We start from the raw sequence: 13419 nt of genomic DNA, 5'->3' as shown, positions 1-13419 counted from the left end.
AGACCTTGTTTTGACCTGGTTTAGTCCTGGTTTAGACCTGGTTTAGTCCTGGTGTAGACCTGGTTTAGGCCTGGTTTAGTCCTGGTTTAGACCTGGTTTAGACCTGGTTTAGACCTGGTGTAGTCCTGGTTTAGACCTGGCTTAGTCCTGGTGTAGTCCTGGTTTAGTTCTGGTGTAGTCCTGGTTTACACCTGGTTTAGACCTGGTTTAGTCCTGGTTTAGACCTGGTTTATTCCTGGTTTAGACTTGGGTTAAGTCCGGGTTTAGACCTGGTTTAGTCCTGGTTTAGTCCTGGTTTAGACCTGGTTTAGTCCTAGTTTAGTCCTGATTTAGTGCTGGTTTAGTCCTGGTTTAGACCTGGTTTAGACCTGGTTTAGTCCTGGTTTAGTCCTGGTTTAGACCTGGTTTAGACCTGGTTTAGACCTGGTTTAGTCCTGGTTTAGTCCTGGATTAGAGCTGGTTTATACCAGGTTTAGTCCTAGTGTAGTCCTAGTTTAGTCCTGATTTAGTCCTGGTTTAGACCTGGTTTAGACCTGGTTTAGACCTGATTTAGACTTGGTTTATTCTTGGTGTAGTCCTGGTTCAGTCCTGGCTTAGACCTGGTTTATCTCTATGGCGGACGCTCTGTTTCAAAATGTACATATTGCTTCTTAAAATTAAATTAAAATGAAAAATCATGTACTTAACGTGTACTCATGAGTTATACTGTGGAACACTTCAAGCAAAACAGTAAAATCTCCATGGAGACAAGCAGCTGGCCGACACCCCACCAGAAAAGTTACATAGTGGACCTTTAACACAGCCTTGCAAATGGCCTAATAAAACACAAAACCTTCACTTTATCTTTCCAATAGCAGATTAAATCCTCCGTGTTCAATGTTTCATAATTATTTGTTTTGTAAATGTAACCACTGAATCCTCTGTTTCCCTGTATAATAAACTGGTGTAATAATCCCTAATTCCCTTTCACATGCGCTGCACCTGCTGAAATGGTGTCATATTTAATCTTTTCACTGCCATAAAATAATGAGGCCCATTTCAGAGAGCGTATTCATATCTGTTACGCGGCGCACTCACTCACAGCCTGTACAAACAATAGAGCTGTATCTTTCACACTGCACTCGTATCTTTACTGTACACTGTCCTATCTCTGCCCGACACACAGGTGCATCATGGGTCAGAGCACATGAGCATATACACGAGACGTCAGGAGTTTAACAGCTGTGTATATATGGACAGTTCATTATACAGACTCATCCCGTGTTGTATGATGGTGTGATTGAGATGAAGGAAAAACGTGTGGTGGGAATGTAGATTTAGCAATATTCTTGTTGAAATTAATAGTACTGGCATTTAGTAAATTATCTACTGTCAGTCTTTCTCTCTCTCTATTTATCTGTCTATCTGTCTCTCTATCAATCAATCAATCTATCTATCTATCTATCTATCTATCTATCTATCTATCTATCTATCTATCTATCTATCTATCTATCTATCTATCTATCTGTCTGTCTGTCTGTCTGTCTGTCTATCTATCAGTCTATCTATCAAGACTATCAATCTATCTATCTATCTATCTATCTATCTATCTATCTATCTATCTATCTATCTATCTATCTATCTATCTATCTATCTATCTGTCTATCTATCTATCTATCTATCTATCTATCTATCTATCTATCTATCTATCTATCTATCTATCTATCTATCTATCTATCTATCTATCTATCTATCTATCTATCTATCTATCTATTTATCTGTCTATCTATCTGTCTATCTGTCTATCTATCTATCAATCTATCCATCTATCTATCTATTTATCTATCGATCTATCGATCTATCTATCTATCTATCTATCGATCTATCGATCTATCTATCTATCTATCTATCTATCTATCTATCTATCTATCTATCTATCTATCTATCTATCTATCTATCTATCCATCTATCCATCTGTCAGTCTCTACACAAGAACACAAAAACCGTGTACCTTTTCTGGACTTTCAAGACTATCAATCAATCAATCAATCTATCTATCTATCTATCTATCTATCTATCTATCTATCTATCTATCTATCTATCTATCTATCTATCTATCTATCTATCTATCTATCTATCTATCCATCTGTCAATCTCTACACAAGAACACAAAAACCGTGTACCTTTTCTGGAGAGGGGACAGCCTTTTGCTTCTTTTCATTAATGTGTTATTACTTTGCTGGAATGTTCCACAGTGTGGCATGAAATCTATATCTGTCATTTATTCAATATCACGTATGGCTGTGCAATTAATCGAATTTTCATTGAAATTTTTATTTGTGTGTCAAACGATCTCTAAACTCATATAATCAAGTTGAAAGGATTTAGGATGCACTCACACTCTCACACTCGGTAAAGCTTTGGTACGTTTGTCCAGTGTGAGCGTAATCACACTGGAGGAGGTGGGCCAAAGCACAGCACAGTTGCTCATGTTCGTGCACAGGCACAACTTCACTATACGAGCCCTGTGTGTGCGCTGATGTTACTTATACGATAAAAATAGTGAATAAAACACACAGTGAATCCACGCAGACCTTCAATAAAGATTGTGACAGAGACAAAAGTTATTTTTCCTTGCAAACGATCGCAATTTTGAGGGCCTGATTGTTGACAAAAAGTCCCCAAACCGGGTATCAGATTGACCAGTCTGGCGAAAAATTTGATAAAATGGGCATCGGGACAATTCCCAAAGTGACCCCACTCAGCAGCGTCCCCTGGAATTTGCAAAAATTGAAACTCTATGGGCAGTTGAAAAACATATTTCGATGCAGGCAAATGAAATTCGGGACAGTGATAGAGAACAATGAGACAAGCCAAATGATGACTTGGAACATGCCTCTATGACGAACAGAACAACGGCCATATTGGATAAAAAACTATAGCGCCCCCTACCAAAGACATGAAATATCAACTCTGAATTTGTACGAAATTCAGAGATTTAATTCTATGCATGATTTTGAGCAAAAAATCAGTTATACACTGCATGACCCTGATTCTATTGATATGTCAAACACAATTATCAGTGCTACAGCGCCACCTATAGGACAGCACAAAATTTACTATGGGGAGAAAAAAAATTACTTTTAAATTAATTTAAAGATTAATAGATTTTAATAGATTTTATTTTTATTTTTAGATTTATTTGTGAAACTTTGCAGAACATTCACTGACATGCTCCTGATCATAAAAGTCAATGAGACCTATGCCCTAGTTTTTATACTTTTCCCTCTAGAATCATTCACTTTTAAGAACTTTAAAGACACACTATGTAACTTTTAAAGTGGAGGGTGTGTTTTTATGCAGTCTTAGTCTTGACCATAAAAGTCACGTGACCTACGGCCTAGTTTCTATAGTTTGTCTCTAAAATCAGTCACATTATTCAATTTTAAAGGTGCACTATGTAATTTTTCTAGTGGATGAGCTGTCGACCTGTGTGGCTGTTGGGAAGAGAGAGTGCTGTGGAGGTTGTTCGGGGGCGTGCGCACCAAGGCGAGGGCCATCATCACCACGAGCAGTTTTAATTCATTTTATGTTTTATACATCGCAAAACTGCTCTAAGGTTCATATTTGTAGCCTATATTTATTTTCAATTTGAAAGTTACATGTACATTATCAGTAACAAAGTGTTTTGTTTTTTTTTTTAGAGAGAGAAATGCTGAATAAATGCATCGTGTAATTAAAAAAAATTATCGTTTGACTAATCGTGATTTAAGTATTGACCAAAATAATTGTGATAATGATTTTTGCCATAATCTAAGCAGTCTTAATATGTGTCTTTGTTGCTTACTGTGAAGGGGGTCTCCTGTCCACAGATCTAACCTGTCACTCGGGCCAATACCTAGTGAATGCGAGATGAAGCCCCATAAAGCACTGAAGCGCTCCATCCATTTGCTCGACTCTTGAGCCGATGCTTCAAGGTGCTTCATTTGCTCCACTGCGCCATCAAGTGGCCAAAAAAAGTATATCAGGCAGAGTGATAATAGAACAATCAACATGATCATTGTGGTTCTGATGGAAAGATTTATACTGAACAAATGAATGATTAAATATTTGAATGTTTGTGATATCAACATAAATTCTGAATTTATTAACATGGAGTCTGTTCATGATATAAAGGTCAGGTTAAAAGAAAAAGTAGACACTAAAGTTGATTTTTTTTTTTTAAAGAAATATATTAGACCAGGGGAAACAGTGTGTTGTCAAATTTGTGTATTTAGTAATATTGTTTATTTAATGACGTCATTATTACTATGTACTATTAGGAGATATCAGCACAAAATGTTCCCAAACAAGGGAAACTATTCTTTTTCTTGCTGGCTCCATAGCAAAAAAAAAGAATGTACCAAACTCACAATAACCCAACACCACAAAATGTTTTGGGGGAATCTTTTGTGTTTCTTTGGCCCTTATGTTTCGAATCGCATGCCAAATCTGCAAACCACTTCCTGAACCAGTCACGTGGTAGGGGCGGTTCGCGAGGCTTCGAATGTCACCACATACGTCACCGATACAAGCCTCGATATGCGCTTCACCAAAGTCTTTCTGGATTACTCGGCACACGCTTCGAAGCCTCGACACGGAGGACCCATCACTACAGATAGTTCTACCTGCACAGTACTATAACTATCTATACTGTACACTATCTACTGTCTGTGTGTGATGGTCCATGTGTCCACTCAGAGGGACAGAGAGACATAAAGAGTAAAACATCAAGAGTTCAACAGCTGTGTCTGTTTGAATAGTTCATTATACAGCATCATCCTGTGTTGTATAACGGTCTAATCTATCTCTATCTCTGTCTCTCTATTTATATATCTCTCTCTCTATCTCTTTCTCTCTTGCTCTCTATCTATATCTCTCTTTTTCTGTCTGTTTATCTATCTCTATCTATCTCCCTCTCCCTCATCTCTATCTCTCTTTCTGTCTATTTATCAATCCTTATCGCCTTTCAACAGATTTAACATGTCTCTTTGCCTCGGAGCGCTACCTGCTTGTCTCCATGGAGATAGAAGAGTTTAAGGTCATACCTTGGGACATTATAGACATTATTATATGTACATGGACAAATGGCAGACCCCCCAACAGTTATAAAAAGTCTACCTCAGTTGGATTGAGAATCACTTTGCTTATTTTCTGCTGGTTTTGTGTTTCAGAGGGAAAGGTGGAGGTGACCAAAGAGGGGATGAAGCTGTGCACGATGGGGCCTGGACGAGTGTTTGGGGAGCTGGCCATCCTCTACAACTGCACCAGGACCGCCACAGTACGCAGTGAGTCAAGTCAACCTGCGCAGTACAATTAAACCAGATGCCCTTCTTTATAACACAACTACGATCCCTGAACTTTTCACAATTTACTTTAAAACCAATGCAGAGATTCAGAGATACAGTACTTGTCCAATTTTCAAGCTCCAAAATGTGTCACATCAAGATGTCAGTTTTCACATCTGCTTAGTGAAACATAATTCAAAAGGAGTTTAAAGGGCCCATCTCATGCAAAATCAACTTTTCAGAGCTTTCTACCTTCAAAGAGTGATGTGTGGGCCTTGTATGTGTCGCCGAAGTGTTTTTTAGATTGATTCAGCATTTTTTTAAACAAATTGCAGTGTATTTCTGCCACCCTCCCACGTGACAAGGAACTAAAGCTGCTACACCTATGATGCATTTGACGTAGCAGAAAGCGCTTCGCACCCGCCCCCTCTCCCCGCTCCCCGCTCCACCGCCTCCACCCTGCATCGGCTGACAATTCCCACATGAACACCTAAACAGAAGCGACAGCATAAGCTCATTGTTCTACACTGCAGTGTACACGATATAGTTTATCTACTAGTGCAGGGGTCAGCAACCCAAAATGCTCAAAGAGCCATATTGGCCCCAAAAAAAAAAAACATACCTGCCTGGAGCCGCACAAAATGAAAAGCCTTATATAAGCCTAATATGAAGGAAACATAGGCTGTCAGTATATTAGCTATATAAGCCTACTATTAAAATGACTAAGTAGGCTACAAATACAAAATGAGCATTCATGATTACACAAACCCCTTTTGCGACCCTCTCATATTCAGTGCGCCATCTGTAGCCACTGAAATCAGGTGGTTAGTGTTTATTCCTTTGTCATTTAGGCCCCGTTTACACATACACAGGTATTTTTTAAAACGGAGACGTTTCCCTTCGTTTGTACACATCGTTTACACGTTAATTCGCCTCTGAAAACGAATCTTTCTAAAAACTCTGGCTAGAGTGGAGATTTTGGAAAACTCTGGTTTTACGTTTGCGTGTAAACTGAGATAAATGGAGTTTTAGGAGCTGACGCGCTGAAAGTGCGACCGACGTTTACCTGTTGCTTTGACGATGATGATGGAAGCATTCAGAGCAGCAGTTGCATTTCTTCTGATCGTGCATAGGAGCACTCATACAACAAACCTGGAGCAGAAGCTCTGAACTCGGGCAGCAGCGCTAAACACATGGGAGCAGTCAGCGCGCAGCCCCTCAAGACGGGGCTGGGGGTCCAGTGTTGGTCAGATTGTCCGGAGACTTCGTCCTCCATGTCCTGGTTCCAGACGGGGGCGAGCAAGACCAGCGCGCAAAGGACAGGGTCCGAGTGCTTCAGTGCGGTCATCTGTGCGCTGGTTCCGTGCGGGAAAAGCAAGAATGTGCTGTGGACCACAGGTCCAGGCTGCTGCGGTCCTCCATGCTTGACCGCGGCTGGTTCCGAGGGGGTGCAAAGCAGCCGGACAGAAGCGTGAATCCTATTTGGTTCGTTATATGTTGTTCTGAGCGGTCCGTCTGTGCACGTGTTTTGTTTTTTTTGTTTTTTTGGGGGGGAAAGCGCTTCTCAGGTGGAGGCACTGGACACCACCCCCCGCTTCAGCTCATCTGTTTGTTCTGCTGAAACAATTTTCATGTGTTTGCATTTGCACACACAGCTGATGGATCAATCCATGACCAGAGATGAACGAGGGTTTTATCCCTAAAGAAACCATATTAAAACAACAACCAAAAAAATATTTCCTTTTCCATTTTCACTCATTTTTGAAAAAGCTCCAGGGAGCCACTAGGGGAGTGCTAAAGAGCCGCATGCGGCTCCGGAGCCACGGGTTGCCGACCCCTGTACTAGCGTTTATTAATACTTTACCAATCAGTACAGTCCCTGACAAAAGTCTTGTTGCTTATCCATTTTGTAGAAACAAAAGCTTATAACCTGACTTTAAATTAATCGATTGGTTTTAGAAATGTCTCATATGAAAGCTAAAACCCTTCCAAATTATGCTCAATATACTAAAATAAATTTGCTTCACTGAAGAAAGATTGATCATTTAATGAACACAGAAAGGTCAGATTTTGGCAAGACAAAAGTTTTGTCGCCTACAGAAAATTTAACAAATAATTTACTTCAAATACAAAAATATGTTGCATAACGTCAGTGAATTAAGTAGTGGTGCTGTGAGATCCATATTTAATGTCTTATATGACTTCCATGAGCTTGAAGGACGCATCCATGCGGTTCGACAATGATTCATACAATTTGTTGATGAAGTCATCAGGAATAGCAAAGAAAGCGTCTTACATGCTTTGGTTTTGCCTTCCATGCTTCCTCTTTCATTCTACCCCAGACATGCTCAATGATGTTCATGTCTGGTGACTGGGCTGGCCAGTCCTGGAGCACCTTGATCTTCTTCGCCTTGAGAAACTTGGATGTAGAGATAGAAGTATGCGGTGGAGCACCATCCTGCTGCAAAATTTGACCCTTTTTATGGTTGGGAATGTAAGAGGAGCTAATACTTCTTGATATTTTAGGTTATTGATATTGCCTTCCACCCTGCAAAAGTCTTGCACACCCCCATACTGGATGTAACCCAGACCATGATTTTTCTGCCACCAAACTTAACTGTTTTCTGGGTGAATCTTGGATCCATGCGGGCTCCAGTAGGTCTCCTGTAATATTTGCGGTGGCTGTGATGTAATTCAACCGAGGATTCATCTGAGAAATCCACCTTCTGCCACTTTTCCAGTTTCCATCCTTTTAGCAGGCTGTGGGCCTTGGCAAATGCCACACGGTTTTTTAATTGCCTTTTGAGAAAGAATTCTACAAACTGTTCAAGTTGACACAGGGACTTGAGGTGACCAGGCCTGGTGGAGTCTGCTGCAGTGGAAAAGGGGCTGGCCTTGGATTTTCGAATCAACAAACGGTCCTCCCGAGCAGTTGTCTTGCGGGGTCTGCTGGACCTGGGCTTGTCAAAAACATCTCCAGTCATTTCAGATCTTTTTCTCATTCTTTGTACTTGACGCTGAGACACATTGAAGGTGTCACCCACCTCAGCAGTGGATCTGGTCTTCAGCCTCTTGATAATTAACGCTTTGGTCTCAGGGTGGATCTTAGGCATGTTGTCAGAGGTCAAGTTGCAGTTGATGTGAAGGTCTGGTGTGCTGGGCTTCTTTTTATACACACCCACTAATTGACTGATCAGTAACTGATCACAGGTGAGGCTGTAATCTAGGATTGGGTGCATCATATGACAAGGCGACAAGACTTTTGTCTTGCCAAAATCTGACCTTTCTGTGTTCATTAAATGATCAATCTTTCTTCAGTGAAGCAAATTTATTTTAGTTTATTGAGCATAATTTGGGAGGGTTTTAGCTTTCATATGAGACATTTCTAAAATCAATCGATTAATTTAAAGTCAGGTTATAAGCTTTTGTTTCTACAAAATGGATAAGCGACAAGACTTTTGTCAGGGACTGTAATGTTCAGTTGTTGTCAACGCAGTGCTTGAGCTTCGTGCAAAGTCCTCATCCAATCCCGGGTCCCCCTCCCTCCCTGAGATGGACGGAGGAAGGGCGGCTCACTCAGAGACTACGTCACGTTTGGAGGTCGGAGCCTGTGCTTTCTCAGGATGGGCAGGGGGATGAGCAATAGTTGGTCTTTCATAGTTCCTGGTCTGTGACTGCCTCCAAGAAATCAGTAAGATTTCATAACTATTGTGTAATTGATGTTCCAGAACCCAAATTGTATTTGGATATGTGCAGAAGATACAATGGAAAGAGTTATTTTGCATGACATGGGCCCTTTAAGGAAATGTTTGATAGTAATATTTAATAATCATTCAGTTGTTAGGTGTTTCATTGTATTTTAATCCATATTTGAATCTACTTTTCTCTAAGGTGTAGTGTAAATGTTTTAAAGTAGTGCACAGCTATAATGTTCAGTTTTATGCACTTCTAGGCTGGAGGCTATAATATAATATAAGCCCTTTTGGGTTTTTTGCCTCTTCCTGCGCCTACTTTTTTTATCTAGTGTGCCCCTTTTTATCATTATGTTATATATAAATAATAAAATAATTCTTACACTACACTAAGTCTACACTAGACTTAGACAAACTTTATTGATCCACATAAGGGAAATTAATTGGACACAGTAGCTCACAGCATCTTATAATAACAAAGAGAAACATATGAATGGTATAATACATTTTTCTTTTTTATTTTCTCCACCAATCACCACCAGTCAATTAAACATACACACAAAACAGAAAAGTGTCTTGTATAAGGGCACACTGGTGGTATGAACTTGCCTGATCAGCCACAGTCCGTTCTACATTCTGTTCGAATCCAGAAGGGACTAATTTGTATCACGTTTGAGACACCTCCTCTCAAATTCCAGTAACATTTAGAACAAAATATACAACTTTTTTTTCACCTGTGATAAGTAATAGTTTGGTGCTTCAGTTGTTGATTCTGTAAAAGAGACAAAATTGCTACAAGATTGGACGAAAAAAAGATTTAAGAGCTGGTGAAATATGCAATTTAAGAAGGTGTAGTTCCCAAAAAAAAACTGTAGTACAATGAACTTTAAAGTGAAAAAAGTGCAGTCTGAATTGTGAAATGGATTGCACTACTTATTTATCATGAATTTTTTCAAAATCTCGTTCTTATGGTGTGTCTTGTGAAAATTGTATTGTCCGATCCCTAGGAAAAATCCACGCTGTTTCTCAATTCCTGTATGTATTTTTTATTTTTTTTCACTTTTTCACATGCAGCAGCCATGTTTGTTTTTGTTTTTGACTTGAACATAGCACGTGTCTCTCTGATTGGTTAATCTGTCTGTCAGTCACGCCCTCTGAAATCAGGGAGAGCTCCGGATCCACTCGTCTTTATAACGTTTTTTAAGCTTAATTTAGCTCTGAAGTCTAAAAAATACAGAAAAAATAAGGATTGTCTCTCAAATATTTAACGTTATAACTTTTCACCCGTTTTTTCCCCGTGGAGATGTTATTGCTCTGCCTGGAATGTCCCGCAGTATAGTATTAAACTTATCTATCTTGCTTTTATTTAATTACAGTGACCCAAAATGCAGGACTGTACTTGTAAAATTGTTTAATTAGAACTTTAACAAAAATCAGAAGAACAAGCAACGACAAAAATCTGAACAGACACGACACTGATAATGAACCAGGAGGGACAAACAATGAATACAACAGGAAGTAAAACTCAAAAGATATACTGCATTACAAAATAAAACTCAAAAAAGAAAATTAACCCCATGACATACAGTTGTGTTTTTCTGCTGCTAAAAATACCCTGATAAACTTGTATTATTATTGTGAGCGAGATTGCCTCTCCGGAGATCTGACCTGTAATTTGACCTGGTGGAGTCACCTGCTTGCATGCTTTCTAGATGTTGTCTAGAATGTTCCACAGTATGGCATTACTACGGAAGCCGAGAGGGGTCACAACAAATGCAAACGCCGCAACAAATACAAATGCGACAACACAACAAAAAGCCACAACACACCAAAAAAAAAAGCCACAACGGAAATGACCGCGGGACTCTATTTTAATGCAAATGCCGCAACAAATACAAACACCACAACGCAAACGCAAATGCCGCAACACATTAAAAAGCCACAACAAATCAAAAAGCCATAACACATTAAAAAGCCACAATGGAAGTGACTGTGGGACTCTATTTTCTGACGGACCGATCAAGTGGCAAGTGAAGAAGAAAAACTACAACGTGAAAAGTAAAGGAACGGAGAAGTTGGAAACGTAAGTAAAAGTAATTTATTGTTTTATCATTATTCATTTCACAATGTAGTTTTTCTTCTTCACTTGCCGCTTGATCGGTCTGTCGGAAAATAGACAAATGACAAATGTCACTTCTGTTGTGGCTTTTGTGTAGTGGCTTTTTAATGTGTTGCGGCATTTGCATTTGTGTTGTGGCATTTGTATTTGTTGTGGCGTTTGCATTAAAATAGAGTCCCGCGGTCATTTCCGTTGTGGCTTTTTTTGGTGTGTTGTGACTTTTTTTGGTGTGTTGTGGCTTTTTGTTGTGTTGTCGCATTTGTATTTGTTGCAGCGTTTGCGTTTGTTGTGACCCCTCTCGGCTTCCGTACATTACACTTACTTATTTCTACAGCGGTGACAGCAGGTGACGGGGAGCCCACTCACAGTAAAAATACAAATTCTTAAAACAATACAAAAACATATTATTGAGTAAACGCCAGATGTTATGTTTAATGCCTTACCAGCACATTTGCAAAGTAGATCTGCAAACTAAGATAAATATTCAAATGAATTTTTATATAAGTGGGCAAGATTTTTATTTATTTATTTATTTTTTGCAGTGTGGGTGTTTGGTCTTTTCTTTATCCAAAATTTTCAGTGCTAATGGATGCGTTTCCAAATGTGCTTTGTGAACTGCCTACATCTTCTTTTTTAAATATTATATCACTCCAAAACAGGATTGTATTAATCAATCCAAAAACGAATATGGAAACTAGATCATTTGAGCAGGTATCGATACTGAAAAAGTCACGTTGATAGGACAGAAATAAACCTTTTCAGAAAAGTTTTAGAATGATGTTGAGCTGTATCAGAACAAGTATAAGCCAGATTTCCCTTTTGATTACAGTGTACTTAACCATAGTGGTCCCCAAGCTTTTTTGCATCACGGATTGGTTTTATATCCGACAATATTTCATGGACCTGAGGGGGTTGGAGGGGGTGGCATATGGGAGGAGGTCTGCATGGCATGGTTAAGCAAGGTTAAATCCTGTTTTAGACCTGTTTTAGTTCTGTTTTAGAAATTATTTAGAACTGATTTAGAACTGATTTAGATCTGGTTTAGACCTGTTTTAGTCCTGGTTTTAGACCTGTTCTAGTCCTGGTTATAGACCTGTTTTAGACCTGGTTTTAGACCTGTATTAGTTCAGTTTTAGTTCTGTTTTAGAACTGGTTTAGACCTGGTTTAGTCCTGCTTTTAGTTCTCATTTAGTCCTGCTTTTAGTTCATGTTTAGAGGGATGGTCCGCGCGGCGTACGGGAGGAGGGATGGTCCATGCGGCGTACAGGAGGAGGGACGTTCTGCACAGTGTTTGGGATGTGGGAGGGTCCACGCGGTGTACTTGGGGGGTATCAGACCACTGCCATAAAATCTCCAAAAGGTAAACCTGGCATTTTCAGTTATTGACTAAACTCAAGAACTCACTGTATTACAACATAATTTTGCATTTAAACTATTTTAGCTGTCCCCCATTTGTATTAATTAATATTGGCCTATAGAATGCTGCGCTGTCTTCTAAAACCCAGCAGTACACACATGGACCACTATGGAACCTACCTGGACCACTGAGGGATTACACAGTATAAGGTCACATGGTTATATTATGTTTTATTATCACATGAATTGTCTCATATTGAGGGACTATTTTCTCTCATATCAGTCCGCCACTGCTAAGCTTTCTATCAGGAAGTACAAGTCGCTGCTGCTGCTCAAACATAAATCCTTCAAATGCAAGGTTGGTTTTACTTCTAAAATTATTCTATCAACACAGACTTTTATATTGATAGTCTGGCGTAATAATAAGATTCGCTTCAGATGTTTTGTGGAGTGGGTTTTTAGTGGCAGGATAACTATGGCCATTGACATGCACTAGTCTAGCACCAGCGACCTCTGCAAATACAAGGACTATTAAGGAATATTTTAAAAAGTATCTCCACACATCTCCAACACTCACTAGGCTCACTAGGAAATGAGGTCCGGACTGTCCCTTTAACTTGAAAACTACCGCTTCATGACATCACAAGGTGGAACAGAGCATTTTGAGCTTTGGAGATGTAGACAGACTAATAATAAAGTGTTACTCAAACATGTGAATGAAACAAAACACCACTCCAGGTCTGTTTTTATTCATTATTTAAAGCTCACAAGAGTCAGTTTTGTGTGTTGTGTGTGAGTATCTTGACAACACTCGTCCAAAATCGAAGATGTCACAAAAAACAGAATAGAAAAAAATCCTCTATATGTTAATGCAAGGTTTCCTCTAGTTTATTTTCGCTGATCTAATTTTTTTGCAGTGTGGGAGTCGGGGCTCTGTCACTGTCCA

At 39.4% G+C, this 13419-nt stretch overlaps 1 protein-coding gene across 1 annotated transcript in view; it reads left to right on the top strand.

The window, feature by feature from the left end:
- Nucleotides 1-13419, top strand: part of LOC110160424 (cGMP-dependent protein kinase 1-like) — a 168688-nt gene that overhangs the window by 69084 nt on the left and 86185 nt on the right. Inside the window, 1 exon segment of the mRNA XM_020925065.2 lies at nt 5193-5306. Within this exon segment, the coding sequence (XP_020780724.1) occupies nt 5193-5306 (114 nt within the window).

This window comes from Boleophthalmus pectinirostris, unplaced genomic scaffold (assembly GCF_026225935.1).
Source record: "Boleophthalmus pectinirostris isolate CB_2022bp ecotype Guang Dong unplaced genomic scaffold, ASM2622593v1 HiC_scaffold_14, whole genome shotgun sequence".
Taxonomy (NCBI): Eukaryota; Metazoa; Chordata; class Actinopteri; order Gobiiformes; family Gobiidae; genus Boleophthalmus; species Boleophthalmus pectinirostris.
Note: the sequence above shows the minus strand (reverse complement) of the source record. Positions and strands in the feature narration are given on the sequence as shown.